This window comes from Arvicola amphibius, chromosome 2 (assembly GCF_903992535.2).
Source record: "Arvicola amphibius chromosome 2, mArvAmp1.2, whole genome shotgun sequence".
NCBI classification, from domain to species: domain Eukaryota; kingdom Metazoa; phylum Chordata; class Mammalia; order Rodentia; family Cricetidae; genus Arvicola; species Arvicola amphibius.
Genome location: NC_052048.2, coordinates 28,704,238 through 28,720,885, shown reverse-complemented (window position 1 = coordinate 28,720,885; position 16,648 = coordinate 28,704,238). Strand labels below are relative to the sequence as shown.

The 16,648-nt window shown below is 49.7% G+C and overlaps 1 protein-coding gene across 2 annotated transcripts in view; it reads left to right on the top strand.

Moving 5' to 3' along the window:
* The window catches only part of Cacna2d4 (calcium voltage-gated channel auxiliary subunit alpha2delta 4), a 101,388-nt gene that overhangs the window by 45,423 nt on the left and 39,317 nt on the right, over positions 1-16,648 (top strand). For both annotated transcript variants that reach the window (XM_038319746.1, XM_038319747.1), the window contains 7 exons: positions 2,461-2,522; positions 3,379-3,446; positions 5,402-5,447; positions 5,525-5,622; positions 7,146-7,239; positions 12,613-12,708; positions 14,177-14,304. In XM_038319746.1, the coding sequence (XP_038175674.1) occupies positions 2,461-2,522; positions 3,379-3,446; positions 5,402-5,447; positions 5,525-5,622; positions 7,146-7,239; positions 12,613-12,708; positions 14,177-14,304 (592 nt within the window). The remainder of the gene's footprint in view (positions 1-2,460; positions 2,523-3,378; positions 3,447-5,401; positions 5,448-5,524; positions 5,623-7,145; positions 7,240-12,612; positions 12,709-14,176; positions 14,305-16,648) is intronic.

Below are 16,648 nucleotides of genomic sequence, written 5' to 3'. Positions count from 1 at the left end.
TGTCTAGATAAGGTTTTCTCATGGATATGTCAGTGTATGGTTGCCCTGATTACATTATCTGAGGTGGGAACCCCATCCTAAAAGTGGAATGCAATACACCCTGAGTTTGAGTTCCAGACTCTAAGAAAGAAGGACAAGGTGGCCTGAGCACCGGGCAGACATGCATTCACTCTCGCTGCTGCTGCTGCTGCGCTGCTGCTGCTGACTGGGTATAACTAGCTGCTTCAAGTACCAGCCACCTTGAACAGTGATGGGCTATGACCTGGCATTGTGAGCGTAACTAAACCCTTCCTTCGCCTGTGGCTTTTGTCTAGGTGTTTTATCACATAAACATAAAGAAACTAGGACACTGTGTTCTCCCCCAGGCTGCACCCTTTCCCTGTTTAAACCTCGCCATCCTCCATATTCCCTCTATTTTCATGTCACGTGTGCCCTGCCACCTGCATCCTCCTGGGCATTTTTTTAAGCTGGAAGAATTATTTTATTGCTGCTTCAGTCTTGCTGCTGGCTATGGGTCTGTTTAAATTATTTATTTAAACTTGGTTTAATTTTGGTTGGTCATATGCATGTAGAACTCATCCATTTATTGTAGATTTTCCAGTTGTCTAGAATCTGTGTTTTAGGGTGTGCTTTGAGGGTGTTCTGAATTCCACTGAGGTCTGTTCCTGTGTCTCCCCTTCCATCTCGAATTTTATGAATGTGGGGTATTCTCTTTAATTCTTTATTTGGGGTGATTTGGCTCAACTTGTGAGTCTTGTTTCTCTTTTCAATGAACCAACCCTTCATTTCATTGGCTCTTTGTGTTGTTTCTGTTCTTCTGGTTCATTTCATTTCTGTCCTTATCATAATTATTTCTCCTTATTTACTGCTTTGGAGTTTGGTTTGTTTCTTTTTTCTTTCTTCCTTCCTTTCTTTCTTTCTTTCTTTCTTTCTTTCTTTCTTTCTGTTTGTTTTGTTTTTTAAGAAAGGGTTTCTCTGTGTAGCTCTAGTTGTCCTGGAAGTCACTCTGTAGACTAGGCTGGCCTCAAACTCACAGAGCTCCACCTGCCTCTGTCTCTCTAGTGCTGGGATTAAAGGTGTATGCTACCTCCATCTGGCTGTTTTTGTTTTTCTAAGTCCTTAAAGTACAGCATTATGTTATTTGAGTTCTCTCTGTCTTTATGTAGGTACTTTGCTTTTAAGACTTCATTGTGTCCCATAGCTTTCTGTGTGTTTTTCTTTTTATTCCATTCTAGATTTGTTTTACTTCTTACTTGATTTCTTCAGTGAACTATTCATCATTCAATAGTGTGGTGTTTCATACCCATGCATCTGTGTGCTTTCTACAGTTTCTGCTGTTATTGTTATCTAGCTTTATTTCATTGCCATAGAAGCTGTAGGCTTGTCGTGGGGGCTGTGGGCTTGTCGTGGAGGCTGTGAGCTTGTCATGGGGGCTGTGGGCTTGTCATGGGGGCTGTGGGCTTGTCATGGGGGCTGTGGGCTTGTCATGGTATCTGTAGGCTTGATGTGGGAGCTGTGGGCTTGTCGTGGGGGCTGTGGGCTTGTGGGAGCTGTGAGCTTGTCATGGGGGCTGTGAGCTTGTCATGGGGGCTGTGGGCTTGTCGTGGAGGTTGTGAGCTTGTCATGAGAGCTGTGGGCTTGTTGTGGGTGCTGTGGGCTTGTCATGGTAGCTGTAGGCTTGTCGTGGGAGCTGTGGGCTTGTCATGGAGCTTGTGGGCTTGTCGTGGGGGCTGTGAGCTTGTCATGGGAGCTGCAGGTTTACTGTAGGGTCAGAACTACTGACTTTCCTCAGGTTGGCCCTCCAGCTGTGATTTCTGCCCCACCTCCAACCATCCAAGCCCCCACCTCCACCTCTCCACCCCACACTCCCACACTCCTGTGAGCACACAACTGAGGCTGAGTCCTGCTGACGTCTGTCCTTCTGCTTCCTTTGTGGGTTTCTGAGACTCTCCCTCTCATTCACTCTTTGGAATGGTGTCTATTTTTTTCTAGCAGTTTTTCTAAAAGTTAAAGAGGTAGGGTCGGGAGAACAGTGTCCCTCTCTCCTCCAGGAAGATGTGAGTCAAATGTACACACCTCAGCTCTAGATATTTCCATCCTTAGTGTCACCTCACTGTCCTGAAGGAAGCCTAGACTCACGCTGCCTGCAGGGTCCAACACAGCAGCCAATGGATCATCTAAATTACACGGATGTTGGTTAAAACTGATTAATATGTTACAAGTGCTGAGTTGGCTGCACAGGCTGGGCAAGCCTGGATCTTAAAGGCAGCACCCAAAAGGCCGGATTGCTGAGCTGTGGGCTGTTTCTGGCCACAAGTGTCCATAAACGGGGTTGTTATGGCTGAGGTGTGAGTTCTGAGGAAGGTACAGCGAGATGACCAGCAACGAAGGGTGTGGGTGGAGGGCAGGTGGCCAGCACCACTCTGGCACCTAGCCAGGACACTTCTCTTTTGCTCTCAGAAGCGGGTTCTGTTCCTGACCAATGACTACTTCTTCACGGACATCAGTGACACGCCATTCAGGTGAGGGAGTTGAGCCAGGGTGGGAGACAGAGTGGAAATGCTACCAGCTCATGAGGGAACTTTCGGGTTTGAGAGCCGATTCTTTCTTACCAACTTAGCAATTTTGTGCTATTAGCAACGGATCCTAGTCAGTTAGCATTCAGGAAATGAGCTCCAGACGGGCTTTGCCAGCATGGCCAAATGTCCAGTTCTGCAGCCCAACTCTGAGTTTGAATCCCAGCTCCCCCACTTACGGTCTTTGTGGCCTGAGTCAAGGCTCATGACGTCCTCAGATGTCATCTGTGATATGTGAGTGACAGCGAAAGCAGCTGCTTCCAACTGAGCAGAGGATGACATGACACACTCTACATAGATGGCGGTACGGGACGGGAGGAAGCATTCTAAGGTTCCCTCCGTCATTTCCCGGTGGCACTCAGGTTCCCTGCTCTGACCACCCACTAGAACACCTGAGGACGTCTCAAGATTGCCAGCTCCTTGGCCCATGCAAACCAACTGTGTCAGCACTATGAGGCAGAGCCCAGGTGCCACACCTTTGAATGCTCCCCAAATTCAAACCTAATGTGCTACCAAGAGATGGGGTTCAGTAGGGAAGGAGCCTCCTCAGGAAATCCCGAGAGCCATGAACATTTCAGGGTCCCTGGAAAATCAAGTACTTCCTTACTTTTTAACTAGCCTGGGAGCACCAGAAACCATGGTCTGTGGCATTTCCAGGGCTCTTCTTGGTTCCTAAGGGGACAACCTGTGAGGCCAGGCTAAAGGGGAGAACCAGAAAGGGGGGGCCATTGACCTGTGTCCCAAAGCTCTAGTGAGAGCGGAGGCAGCAACTGTGCGCACAGCTGCCCTCTCTTCTCTCCAGCCTGGGAGTGGTGCTGACCAGAGGCCATGGAGAGTACATCCTCCTGGGAAACACGTCTGTGGAGGAAGGTAGGTCACGCGTGTGCTGACTGTGGGAAACACGTCTGTGGAGGAAGGTAGGTCACGCGTGTGCTGACTGTGGGAAACACGTCTGTGGAGGAAGGTAGGTCACGCGTGTGCTGACTGTGGGAAACACATCTGTGGAGGAAGGTAGGTCACACCGTGTGCTGACAGTGATGTGGTATGTGCTAGGGGATTCGCTCTCCCAGGTTGCTGAGCAGGGTCAACCCCGGGTGGACTCACGGTGAGCATTTCCTGCCAGGCAAGGTGGCAGATAAGGGCCTCACGCCTATCCCAGCTGCCCATGACCCCAGTTACCTATGACCATAGCTGCCTGGACACCTTGAGAGAATCAACCTTCATGAGGATCAGGATGTCTCTGAGAGCCCTGAAAGATGGGACACTGCTATATCTGTTCATTCTTCTTTCTCACTTCTGGGGTGCATCCCATCACCCCCTCATTCCAACATCACTCTCGTCATGGTCCCCTCATCCCTAGACAATCAGAGTGGCCGCCAACCGCTCATCCTGCCCCTGTCTCTGACCTCATTCACAGAATCTTTCTAGAAAAGTTTTCTGTCCTGGTAGTTTCCTGTCATCTCCCCGGGTTTACTCTCTTAAGCTTCCTACCCTTCAGAAGGTGTGTTGGTCCAACTCTTGGAAGCTTCTCTGGCATGGGATGTTGGCAGACATAATCAAGCCAAGATAAAATCATTAGGATGGCCAGACTCATGAGACAGCTGAGGACCAGAGCAGTGGCTGGGCAGTTAGGGGCGCCACCTGGCAGCATGCAAAAAAGCAACACAAAAGTCACTTTAGGAAAAAAAATGTACCCTTTAGTTCATTTCACATTAAATGATTACAATATTTTAAAATACACACACCAAAAAAAGTGTCTACTCTTGCAAAGGACCTGGGTTCCATTCTTAGCACCCATGTGGCAGCTCACAATTATCTGGAACTCTAGTTCCAGGAGATTTGATGCCCTAATCTGGCTTTGTACATATGGTACACAGACATACATGCAGGCAAAACATCCAGACAAATTAAATAACAATTTTAAAAAAACATTTTTAAAATAGACAGATGAAGGCTCTCTGGTGACAGGGCATAGTGGGGATGGGGGCAGGGAGCTGGCTAGCTGGAAGTTGGAAGAGGCTTCCCTGAAAAATCTCTCTCCTCTTAGTCCCTCCCCCTCCTCAGCTCACCCTGGCTCTATCGGGTTCTCAATCTAGATGAGACTGTCCCCTCCAATTTCCCAGGGTAGCCTAGCCTGCCAAGATGGTGTACTGACTCCTGCAATGTCCTTCCCCAGCAAGAGGCCCTGCTCCTGGAGCCCCCTCCCTCTGTCCTCAGTCACCCAGCCGTGAAGTTCCCTAGACCTTCAGTGTGCCCCTTCTTCCATCCACCTTCCTCTCACTGCCCAATTAGCCCCTCTCACATTGCTGCAAGATACACAGGGAGCTGCCCCCTCAGTCACTTGAGAAGTCACACAGTCCCTGAGCCGACTTAACCTCAGCTATTTGCCCACAGTCTCTGCCTACAATTTCCCAAAGCTTCATTGAGCACCTACTTACGTTTGAGCACCGGGATCTCACTCACTCATTCCAGCAAGTGTACAAAGTGCACAGTCAGATGGGCTAAGAGCCCAGGGAAGCTCCAGAGCTCACTGGGCAAGCAGAGCCCACCAGTCTCATCTCTAGCTGGCCACGGTCATGGCCGTGTATGATAAAACCAAGGAAGACAAAAATCCCTGCTTTCCAAGCATTAGCTTTTCAAAGTGAGACATTAAGAGGGTGGGTCTTGCAAGACACTGGTATCTAAAGTGGTTTGAGACTGCAGTCCCTAAAACCAAGATGCTAGAGGAGTGTTCACGGAAACCCTTCCTGCAAAGAGATCTGTAGACCCTGGGGTGTGTGCCCACAGGAACAGGGTATGAGCTTGAGTTTGAACTCTGCTTTCAGGCCTGCATGACTTGCTTCATCCGGATCTGACCCTGGCCAGTGACTGGTAGGCAAGGAGGTAAGGGGGGGAGGGAGAAAGGGGGGGGGCGATTCTGAGGTAACATGGGTTCCCTGCATTTTCAGGATCTACTGCATCACTGATATCGACCCAGACCACCGGAAACTCAGTCAGTTGGAAGCTGTGGTCCGCTTCCTGACAGGGATGGATCCAGGCCTGGAGTGTGAGTCTCCTAATCCACGCCTCTGAACTTGTCCTCTACACCCCAGCAGCTTAGGGCTTCCACAGGGATGGAGAGTGCCATGAACCCATCTCCAGATGGCAATGGTGGCTTGAGGAGAACAAGAAGTGGCCCCAAAGACACAGGCAGAGCTAGCTGGGGCCATGAATCGTGGAGGACATGGGCATTCCAGGAACTGGAGGCTTGCACAGGGATCCTCATGTCAGAGGCCAGGACTCTCTTCAGCTCCTTGCAGACCTGCTGCTTGTCCAGTCTATCCCCACCACCTTAATGTGGGCAAGGAGCAGACACTGTCTTGAGGGTCTCAGTTCTGCCAAGCATAGCATTTGGTCAGGCGGTTTCTTCAATCCCTTGGTCTGGAAGGATGTGCCGAGTCTAGGCACTCAGGCCTCTGGCCAGCTAACTCAGCCATGGCGCTCAGCAAGTTCCTTCCTCCTCTTTAGTTGTCCCGCTACATATGTGTTCTCCCCATGAAAAGACCATCTCCGGAACCAACCTGTCAGGGCATCCATTTGTCTCCCCATCAGCTAACAAGACTGAAGTGACCATATGCTTGCACTAGACCTGGGGCAAGGACCAAGATACAGACAACCCAAGCAAACCAGGCACTTACAGAACTGGAAATTTAGGGAAGAAGTCAGATAGTGATCAAGGCTGCTCACATAGGTAATGGTAGAGTCATGACAGGTGGATGGGAAGCCGAGGAAGGTGTGGAGGGAAGGAGAGTAGGATTAGTAAGGATGAAGACCCCAGGTGTCTGGGACCTTCTTTGAAGGACCTTTTTTGAAGCAGATGGAGTGGGTTATATAGTCATGTACATGTAGCCATGGAGTTGAATACTGTAAGTTAGTTTGGTGCGATGTAAACTTCACTTCAATGAAAAATTATAACAGTTCTAAGAGAGTGGCAGAGCGTGCTGTCCATGTAGAGAGGAGAAAGAGCAGCCAGGCCAGGGAAGCAGCAGACACGGGGGTCCTGAGACAGGGCAGCGTAGAGCCAGGTCAGGCCTGCAGCACCCACAGCCACCGGCATATCCCACATCCAGGAGCAGGAGGGTGGGAGCTGTCACAGCTGTACAGGCCCTGGCTGGATCAAGAGAATATCTAGACTCCCCAGTGTTGAGCTGGCGGGGGCCTTCAGTGCCAACCCCCATCTTTTCTGTGGCTGAGAACTTGAAGGCAGAACAAGGAGGGTTGGTATTTTTATTCCCACTCAGATGGCTTGAATAACCAGAGACACCAGCAAGAGTCATCCTTCTCCTGACTTCAATAGGGTGGGGGGCTGTGCTGTGGGCATTCTTATTCTTATTGGACAGACTACTCTCAAACCTGCTATGTTGCCAAAGATGACCTCCAACTTGCGAGCCTCTGCTTTCAAGAGCTGGGATCCTAGGCTTTTACCACAACTGAGCTAGATCCCCAGCTTCTAGAAGCTGTGCACTTCTTGATAGGTTGGGGCTGGGGCAATAGGTGACATGTGGCTAGTTCCTGTGACTTTACCTCCAGGTGATGAGGAACTGATACGGGAGGTGCTGTTTGACGCAGTGGTGACAGCCCCCATGGAAGCCTACTGGACAGCACTGGCGCTCAACATCTCTGAGTATGTACAAGAGGGACCCCGATGAGGACAGGGACACAGGATATAATGGAACCAGGGGGGCGGGGGTGAGACTGGCCTTCACAGCACTACTGTAAAGTGGGCTCCCATCCCACAGCTCCTACCAGCTCCTCACTCAAAAGCATCAGGTGCAGCTTTCCCAGGCAAACACCCAGTCCAAGACCTGGGATGAACGTGTTCTCTTGGTTGGTCTCCCACTACCCAAGAAGTTCCTCCCGGGGAAGTGCAAGTCAGACAAATGGAGACTTACTTCCAGCTTCGAAGGAAGGCTACCCAACCTGTTTGACCTCAGTGCTTCCCAGTCCCCAAGATTTCCCTCATCATCCTGCTGACTTTGTCTTGGTGGCATTGTATTTCGTGGCTAGACAGAAAAATGAGTACCACGTATGTGCCGCAAGAGGTAGGCGGTCAGGCTGACATTAACAAGGTAAGGGCTATAGCGCTTGTTTCTGAATAGGAAGGTTCAAATCATTGATGTCAAACCTGCCTAGCACTCGAGTTTACTGCCGCTCCCCTAACGAAACAAACTCCTATTTTAAAGGCACGTCTGCAGTGTGCTCCATTTCTTCTAGAGAGGGGCCAGAGGGGCCAGAACACAGGGTCTGTGTGCATGTACGCCGCGTGTGCATCCGGTTTCCAGGAAGGCTGATCAGCAAAGGTTCTGAGGGCTTCTCTCAGGTTACAAAAATAGATCGTTGAACTGCATACATTTTTGGTGTATCTTTGAACCATATAAATGTGGGAATACAAATAAACCTAAAATAAAATCTATAGGGCCAGATACTAGCACATAGTGTATTGAGGGGCAAATTTCTTCACTGGCTTCTACCAAAAATAAATGGTCTGAAGCGAGGGCTAGGAAGATGGCTTGCTAAAGTGTCACGCAAGCGTGAGGACCTAAGTTCGGACCTCTGGAACCCACATAAAAAGTCAGGCATAGTACCCCAGTTCTGTAACCCCGTGCTGGGGAGGTGGAGATAGGCAGATCCTTAGAGTCACCGGCTATCCAACCCAGCCCATTCGGTGAGCTCCAGGGTCATCGAGTGACCTTTGTCCATATAAACAAGGTAGAGAGCAACTGAAGAAGACACTCCACACCAACTCTGACCTCCAAATGCATGCATATATACATGCACATGCTCCCACAGACATATGTACACACATATAACACACATAAAATTAAAAGCCAGCATGTTGTGGGGGTTGGAGGCTTGCTCTCTCTCCCACTGAAGATGCCCACAAGCACACCCATCCCGCTCGTATATAAAAAGATCAGAAAGCACTAAAGCAGCTCGACAAGAGAACGTACTTCTAGACAATGAGAACTGGAGAAAGAAAATTGTCTCTGGTTAAAGATGACATGAGCAGGGGGCCAGATGGGGGTGACTCCATGGTAGAGCAACTGCCTAGCAAGTATGAGGCCCCAGGCTCCAGACCTCCACACCCAGCACCGTAAAATAAATAGCTATTATATATCAGGAAACTTCAAAATAACAAAAAAATCACTATAGCCAATTAGGGAATTTAGGAAAGTGAGATTTTATAATATCAATGTTCAAAAATTAATAAAACCTGGAGCTGGAGTGATGGATTAGTGGTTAAAGGTACATATTGCTCTTACAGAGGACCCGAGTTTGGTCCCTAGCACCCGTACTCAGTGACTCACAGGTGCCTGTAACTCCAGCTCCTGGGGATCTGACGCCATCTTCTGGCTTCCATGGGTACCTGCGCTCACAGGCATTTACCCACACAGAGACATATTCATTAAAAATAAAATTTTATTATTTGAGAAAATCATAATGATACAAATTTAATTTTATTCAACATTCAAGTCATTAAATACAATAAACTTTAATAAATGATAAAAAATAAAAATAAAATAAATAAAATTTTATTTTAAAAATTAATAATACTTATGCACATAAATAGCCCCCGAAAAAGATACAATATGAAAAGACTTTAGGCTAGTAAGAAATGAAATATTGTTCTAGAATTGCCAGAACACATTTAGCACACCGTGTGAGAACCCCTAAGACATTGGGCAACCTTGGGCCTGTGGCACCAGCCCGTGATTGCAGCTACTCTGAGAGCTGAGGTAGGAGGATTGAAGGCTCCATGCCTGCTTGGGCTACAGGGTAAGACGTTGTCTCAAAAAATAACGAAGGATACAGCTCAGTGGTAATAGCAATGAAGCCCTAGGTTTAATCTTAGGATATGGGGGTTAAGAAACAACAAAGAAGTAGGCCTGAATACATGGAAAGACTCAAGGTATCTCTGAGTGGAAAGACAGATACCATGAGGCTCCTCCCTAGCGTAGACTCCAAGGTCACGCATGCCTTTAGGACTGTCTCTCTGTGTCTAGGTGACTACTTGTAAAGCTCGTTAGAACAATCAGGAACAGCCCAATGTCTCAAACCAGTATGGTCCTACCTAGATGTAAAGACATTATCAAACCTCTGCCCACTCTGAGTTGTGGTACACAAAAGAACAACCAGACCCAGGTGGCATACGTGTGGACTTGTGGTGCTTCCAGAGGCACTGTGTCACGTTAATGAGGGGAGGCGGGCTTAAAAGCTGAGCTGGTGCCGAGGCCAACGGGACCAGCACCGTTGGGTGAGTGCACACACACCTGGATGAAGTGACTCATTCAAACACGCAGGAAAGAAGTTGTATAAGCACTAACAGATGCTGTGATCCAGCTGAGCTGGAATCTGGGCGTCAGCAAGCCTTCCTAATGCTGATTCAAAGCTCGGAAGCAATACAAGAACGAATGGTAAACTTAACAACCCGGAAATGTCTGTGTGAGCCGAGAAGGGATGAGCTGGGGAGCTGTGGCCAGGAGCAGGTGGAGCACACTGCAGCCACAGTGTGGATGACGAAGAGCTTCAGGGGCAGACAAGGAGCACAGAGCCGTACAGGGACAAGAGAAAAAAAAGGATCAGTCCTTAAATGTGTGTTGACCCAGTTCTGAATAAAAGATTTTTACCAACCCAGATCTGAATAAAAGATTTTTACCACTCAAGATAGCGCCTCTCACCATCCGGTACCACTGAAGCTGGCACTTACTCAGTGTGTGTGTGCTGTAAGCAGAGACTGATAAAGCTATGGACCGTGCTTGGTAATCACACTGCTGGAAAGGATGCTTGTGCGCCTTACCCTGGGCTAATAAGGTCGTACTGTTAGTATCGTTAGGAGCCAATGTTTCCAAAAAAAGGAAAAAAAGAGACGCAAGTTTCAAATATCAAAACTGTTTGAATATAAAAGGTGAATACGATGGGCTGGAGAGATGACCCAGTGGTTAAGAGCACATCTTACTCCTGCAGAGGACAGAGTTCAATTCCCAGCACCCACATTAGGCAGCTCACAATTGCATATAATTTCAGCTACAGGAGAATGGATACCCTCTTCTGGCCTCTGTGGGTATACACAAAAAATAAATCTTAAAAAAAAAGTGACTCTGAATTGTAAACATCACCTGAGTTCCAGATCTATTTTTTCTTAAAGCGATAGAGAGGAAGCCCCTAGCCTGCTCTGCTGGGGATCACAGTGTCTGGAGCACCCAACTATCATGAGGACTAGAACTGGCAGTGCTGGTCCTTATTAAAGTGAGTCTGGGGACATCCCTGACTACAGGACAGGGGCAGGAAATGAACCAGGTGAGCCAGGAGCATCCTGTCATACCACGAAGGGAGAAGCTAGCAAGACCAATGGGACTCAGGGGCCCCTTCAGAAAGCTCATGAGCCAAGGATTGGGGTGAGAGCAGAAGGTAGGCTACACCCCAAATCCTGCATCCATGAAGAGACTGTGGAAGACAAGACCCATTCATTGGTCACCTTTGGAAGTGTGAGACACACACTAATTTAAATAAGCAAAAGCATCAACTACTTATTTACCTTCCCTCTTCTGTGCAAATTGTTTCTTAGGATATAGTTTTTTTCTGTATACAAGTATTTCCAATAAAAGCAAAATAAAGAGAAATTTGAAGAGGTGTGCCTATGAGTATCCCCCAGTCAACAGTGTGCTTGCCTGTCAGGACTGAACTGCCTGTGTATTAGCTTCATAGCTTTGTGATAAAACACATACCAGAGACAGCCACCTTGGGAGAATGTTCATTTGGTTTCCAAGTCAGTCATGTGTCAGCTGACCCGTAGTTGAAGGGTCTAGGCTGAGGGACATCTATCATGGCATACCGCAATGCTATGGGTGTGGAGGGCACCAGCATCCTAATGCCCCCTTTAGGAACAGCTCCTCCCACAATGCCTCAAAGGTGCTATAGCCTCCTGATGGGGCCACCCAGGGAACCAAGCCTTCCATAACTGGGACTTTGAGGGACATCCACCCAAACCATAGAAAGTAAAAGCTCACAGCTGGATACAGCCAGGCCCAGAGGTCTAAGAGGTAATTTACAAGAAATACAAGGGACAACAAAATTAAGGTGCTAAAGAATACTTTAGCAACTGACCTGGTCCAGATGGGTGGTCTGGCGTGTGCAGGAAGTGTTCTGCCAAGAAAGGGAAGATGGGATGGGAGACCCAGAGCCAGGTGTAAAAGGCTAATGACTGCCATGGGCGTGGTGTTTCCTCCAAGGGTGACAATAAATGGTCTAAAGTCACAGAGGCAATGACTGTGCCGTTTGATGCATGCACTTAAAGAAATACACTTTAGATGGGGAAATTAAATGGTTCATGGGTTGTAGCTCAAGACGGGGAGACTGGCTTACTAAGTCACTGTACTAAACAGACCACAGTAAGAGTCTACTTCACCCAACTGAAACTCACGAGCTTCAGGGCTATGTAGTGACACGGCGCTTCATGGAGCTTTGGGGAGGTACGACAGTGACACCCTTGATTTTTGTTTATTTTAGTTCCTTGTATTCTGATGATATAAATTGAAATATTTACTGATTAAATACCTAGGTATTTCTTGACAATATTCAGTTGCTATAGTGTTGTGGGAAGTCTTGGTTGGTGTTTGTAATGCTAGGTTATGAGAGAGGTCAGTAGACTCTAAGAGCAAATTGGATTGGCACTTTTTAGAGATGCCGACCCCAGGGTCTGTTAGTGCAGCTAACACAGAGTGTTGGTACCTATGACATTAAAACCCTGAGTAAGCCAGACACCTGCCTGCAGAAACCCCATATCTCTAGGTCTTTCTCTTCAGGGACTCCCCAGACTTCTAACCAACTGTGTTAACCCCAGGGCTGGTTGCTCCCAGTGTAGGCCATCCCGTAGCCTCCAGGCCCTAGCGATGCTTTTAGTACTGCCTTGTGCCTTCGAGGAGCCCACAGACCCAAGTACCACAGACCCAGGTATGAGAAAAGACAGTTTACATATTGTCATTGCTTTGCCTTACAGAGCAACAGAGCCTGGTGTGGATGTGGCCTTTCTGGGGACCCGGGCTGGTCTCCTAAGACAAAGTTTGTTTGTGGGCTCCGAGAAAATCTCTGACAGGTGAGTCCTGGACACCCTGGGGCCTCTAGGAGGGAGGAACAGGTCTTGAGTCCCCTTGGGGCACATAGAACAAAGACGCTCTCATCATCCATACCCACAGACCCTACTCTAGCAAAGTGCAGATTGTGGGAGAACCCTGCTGAGGGGCCCACATACAGCCCAGTCCTCAGCAGCTGTCCTCTGGCTGACTCTGCATAGAGTCTGCATAGAGGCGGGAGCCCAGAAGAGGACAGGGTAGTGCCACCTGGCGTCCTAAAGCTCAGAAGACTCAGACACCTGGAGAACAGTGACAGCCCAGCTGAAGGGTGACTTCACACACCTGTCTTTCCTTCCACTCGCTCACTGCCCCCCTCACTACCTCCCAGCACAGTCAATGGGGAAGCATCTCTGTGCCTCTCTCGGGACTCAGTGAAAGTCCTCACATGCTGAGCAAGGCTGCAGGCTTCCTAGAAAAACAAATTTGCTTGTTTTCTCCTTCTCCCCTCTTCTTTCCCTTCCCTAATCCCCAGAGAGGTGGGGAGAGGAAAATGGCACCCTCCTAAAAGGGCTCCTAAGGATGGGAAGCCATGGCAACACTAACGGGCCTTCCCTGAGTGATCAAAGACGCTGGGAAGCTGGGAAGAGAGCTGCCCGGAGGGCCACAGGTGCACCATGCACACCAGCGAACTCCCTTTACCTGGACCATGATGCAGAGGCAACCGGGGGACTCAAGTCTGAGCTGGCAAGGCACTCACTCACTCAAACGTCAGTCCTCTACCTGTGAATTACCCACAGGTGCCACTTCATCGTGCATCCCACCCGGCTTTGCCTACTTCCTAGTCAGCGTCTGGACCAGCCTCCCTCTGTAGGCTTGTGTGTGTTCAGGGAAAGCAAACCCATAATTAGCAAGGAAAAGCTGCTCCAAAAGGAGACTAATGTTGCACATCAAAGCCTTTCCAAGTAACCATGTAGGGCAGTCCGTGCTTCTCTACCGCAGGGATAGAACTGGCTGTCTGCTTTTCTCACTCAGATCTGCCAGTGAGCCAGACCAAAGGAAATTACCTATACCCAAGGGACATGTACTTTGTTGGTCACACATCTGTATCTTCCTGCTCCGCCGGCCGGCCGGCCTCCCCTGCAACCAGATGTTGCAGTGTTTTGCTTCTGGAACAAGCAGAATCTGCCTGGGGCAATGCGTACTTAGGAGCTGGTGGCTCTTTTCATTCTTTCTTTGTTGAGTGATCGTGAGATGGGTCTTGCTATGTAGCCAATGTAACTGAGAAGTGGGGACATCCTCCCTCACTCTCAGAGTGCTGGGATAAGGTGCATGCCTATGCTGAGGGTGGGGGTGGGGGTGTCTCCTACCTGCAACTGGACCAGCACTGAGGGGGGTCTTGGTGTTGGCCCAGCCATGATGATTGCATATGCCAGGGGGAAAAGGGACAAACATCTTCCCAGATTTGAGGAGGCACCCATCCTATTCTGGCAGGAAGTTTCTGACACCTGAAGATGAAGCCAGTCTTTTTACCATGGACCACTTCCCACTGTGGTATCGCCAGGCCTCTGAGCAGCCCCCAGGCAGTTTTGTCTTCAATCTCCGCTGGGAAGAGGGACCAGGTAACCTACACCCACTGCTCTCCCCAAGAGTGGGAAACGGGGCGGGATGATACAGAAGAGAGGACGACCCCGGGGCTCCTTTCTGCCTTTCCTCCTGACACTGCAGCTTTGGAGCATGCCTGGTGTTGCACACAGAATGTAGGCCTACGTGTTCTCATCCCCCATCCCCCATCCCCCACACAGCAGTCAAGGTCCAACAGGGAGCAAAGGAAAGAGAACTGACCCGAAAGCCAACCAGGTGACTCCTGACCCACATTCCCAATGTCAGGTCAGCAGGGTTGATCTTGATCGCCAAGAGGCTTCTGTTTCTAAGGACCTGAGCAGCTTTAAAGCTTCCTCTTTAAAGCTTCCATAGCTGACCATGGGGCTCTTCCCATCTCCACTACTGTCAGGTTACCAAAAAAGCAGCTCCCAAGACATAGGAGAGACAGTTAAGGCCAGCCAGCAGACACCCACAGACCCAGGCCACTGGGCAGGGAAGAGAGGTGGAGCGGTGGTACCAAGCTGAGGGCTCCCAGTTCCAGTCCTGGTTACTTTGGAAATGGCAGGAAAGAACACCAGAATCCTTACTGAGTGTGAGGGAAATAAGACCACTGAGAACCCACGGGGCCTAAGGCTCAGTGCAGCCTTACCCTTGGTTACCTTTGAGGAAATAGCAGCCCAGAGAGAGTGAGGGGCTGGTCCAAGGCCCAGGAATCTAAGAAGCAGGACGTATCTACCAGGATACCAGGAGGCCAATCCAGAGGGGCCGGGACTTGGACAGCACCTACTTGTGGAATGGGTGAATATGGTAGGCAAGGGGGCAAGGGCAGACATCTCAGAGATGACAGCTCTCTCTCTCTCTGTCTCTCTCTCTCTCTGTGTCTCTCTCTCTCTGTCTCTCTCTGTCTCTCTCTCTCTCTCTCTGTGTGTGTGTGTGTGTGTGTGTGTGTGTTTGTTTGTTTAAACTGAGGCGAGTGTGCAGGAAGTGGTGGCCTGAAGAAGAACACTACTGTGTGTGCACACACATGCACACCTAGGGACACACAGACACACCACCAGAGAGCTGCCCTGGGGCTGTCAGCTTCAGGAACTCAGACTTTTCAGGACTCCTTCTCTAGGCTGAAGACAGCAAGGGGGAGTTCCTTCTTATCCACTAAGCCTGTCACTCCACCCTGTGTCGTTCCCTCCACCCGCTTACCGATGTCTAAAGAGCTTTACAAACATTTCCCTACAAAAGCCCCAGGAGGCCGGGCGGTGGTGGTGAACGCCTTTAATCCCAGCACTCGGGAGGCAGAGGCAGGTGGATCTCTGTGAGCTCGAGGCCAGCCTGGTCTACAAGAGCTAGTTCCAGGACAGGCTCCAAAGCCACAGAGAAACCCTGTCTCAAAAAATAAAAAAAAATAAAAAAAAATGCCCCAGGAGATAAGTGCTGCTGATGGCGTCTCCTGGGGAGACTTGAAGGCTCAGAGACCTCGTTCAGTGATTTGCTCAAGCTACTCAGCACAGGAGCAGTTTTTACTGCAAGCTAGAGTCAGGTCTGCCTCAGGACACCCTAGATCTGGGGCAGGAGGCAGGAGAGAAAGGAGGTGTTTTCATTCCTGGGACCCACAAAGTAGGTTCTTAAGGCCAAGCCGAAGGTTTTCCCATTGTGTACACCTGAGGCAGAGAGGCAGGTCCTCCCACCATGTGAAGGGTTCTCCTCAGGAGAGACACCCACGGATTCCATAGATGAGACCTTGGGCCCCACCCAGCCGGGTGACAGGCTGCCTCCTGCCGGCACTGCCTGCTGGCTGCTAGGGGGAGCTTTATGTGTCCACGAGGTAGGAGGACAGGTGGGTGGGGAATTGAGCTGCCAGGAGAAGAGAAGGAATCTGGGAACCCAAAAGGGGACTGCTGAGGAGGGAGGCAGGAGCTCACTTGCTTCCTACGCCCTTGCTCACTCGCTCAGCCCCAGCACACGCTTAAAGCCACGTGGACACTTCTGGGTCTCCCATCCTCCCCAAGAGAAAGAAAATCATCTCATCTCAACAGGTGTGGGGCTGCTGAGGAGGCAGCCGAGTGGGGCAGCCTCCCGGCAGGTCTGAAATCTGGGTAGATTGAGTGCTGCCCCCTTGAGTTGTGCCTATGCCACCCGCCAGCACACTACAACCCGCCAGCACCAAGGACCTGAGCCTGGGCCTTCACATTCATCTCTCCTCTTCCTGGGCCATGAGACCACTGATCCTAACCTTGAAATTCCCAAGGTCTCCTGAGATTACCTGAGTGTTTCCCACAAGCCTGTGCTAGCTGAAAGGCAGGCTACAGAGCCAAGGCTACAGAGTTGAGGATTCCTGCAGGAGTCCCCACGTTCGTGTCTTATAGG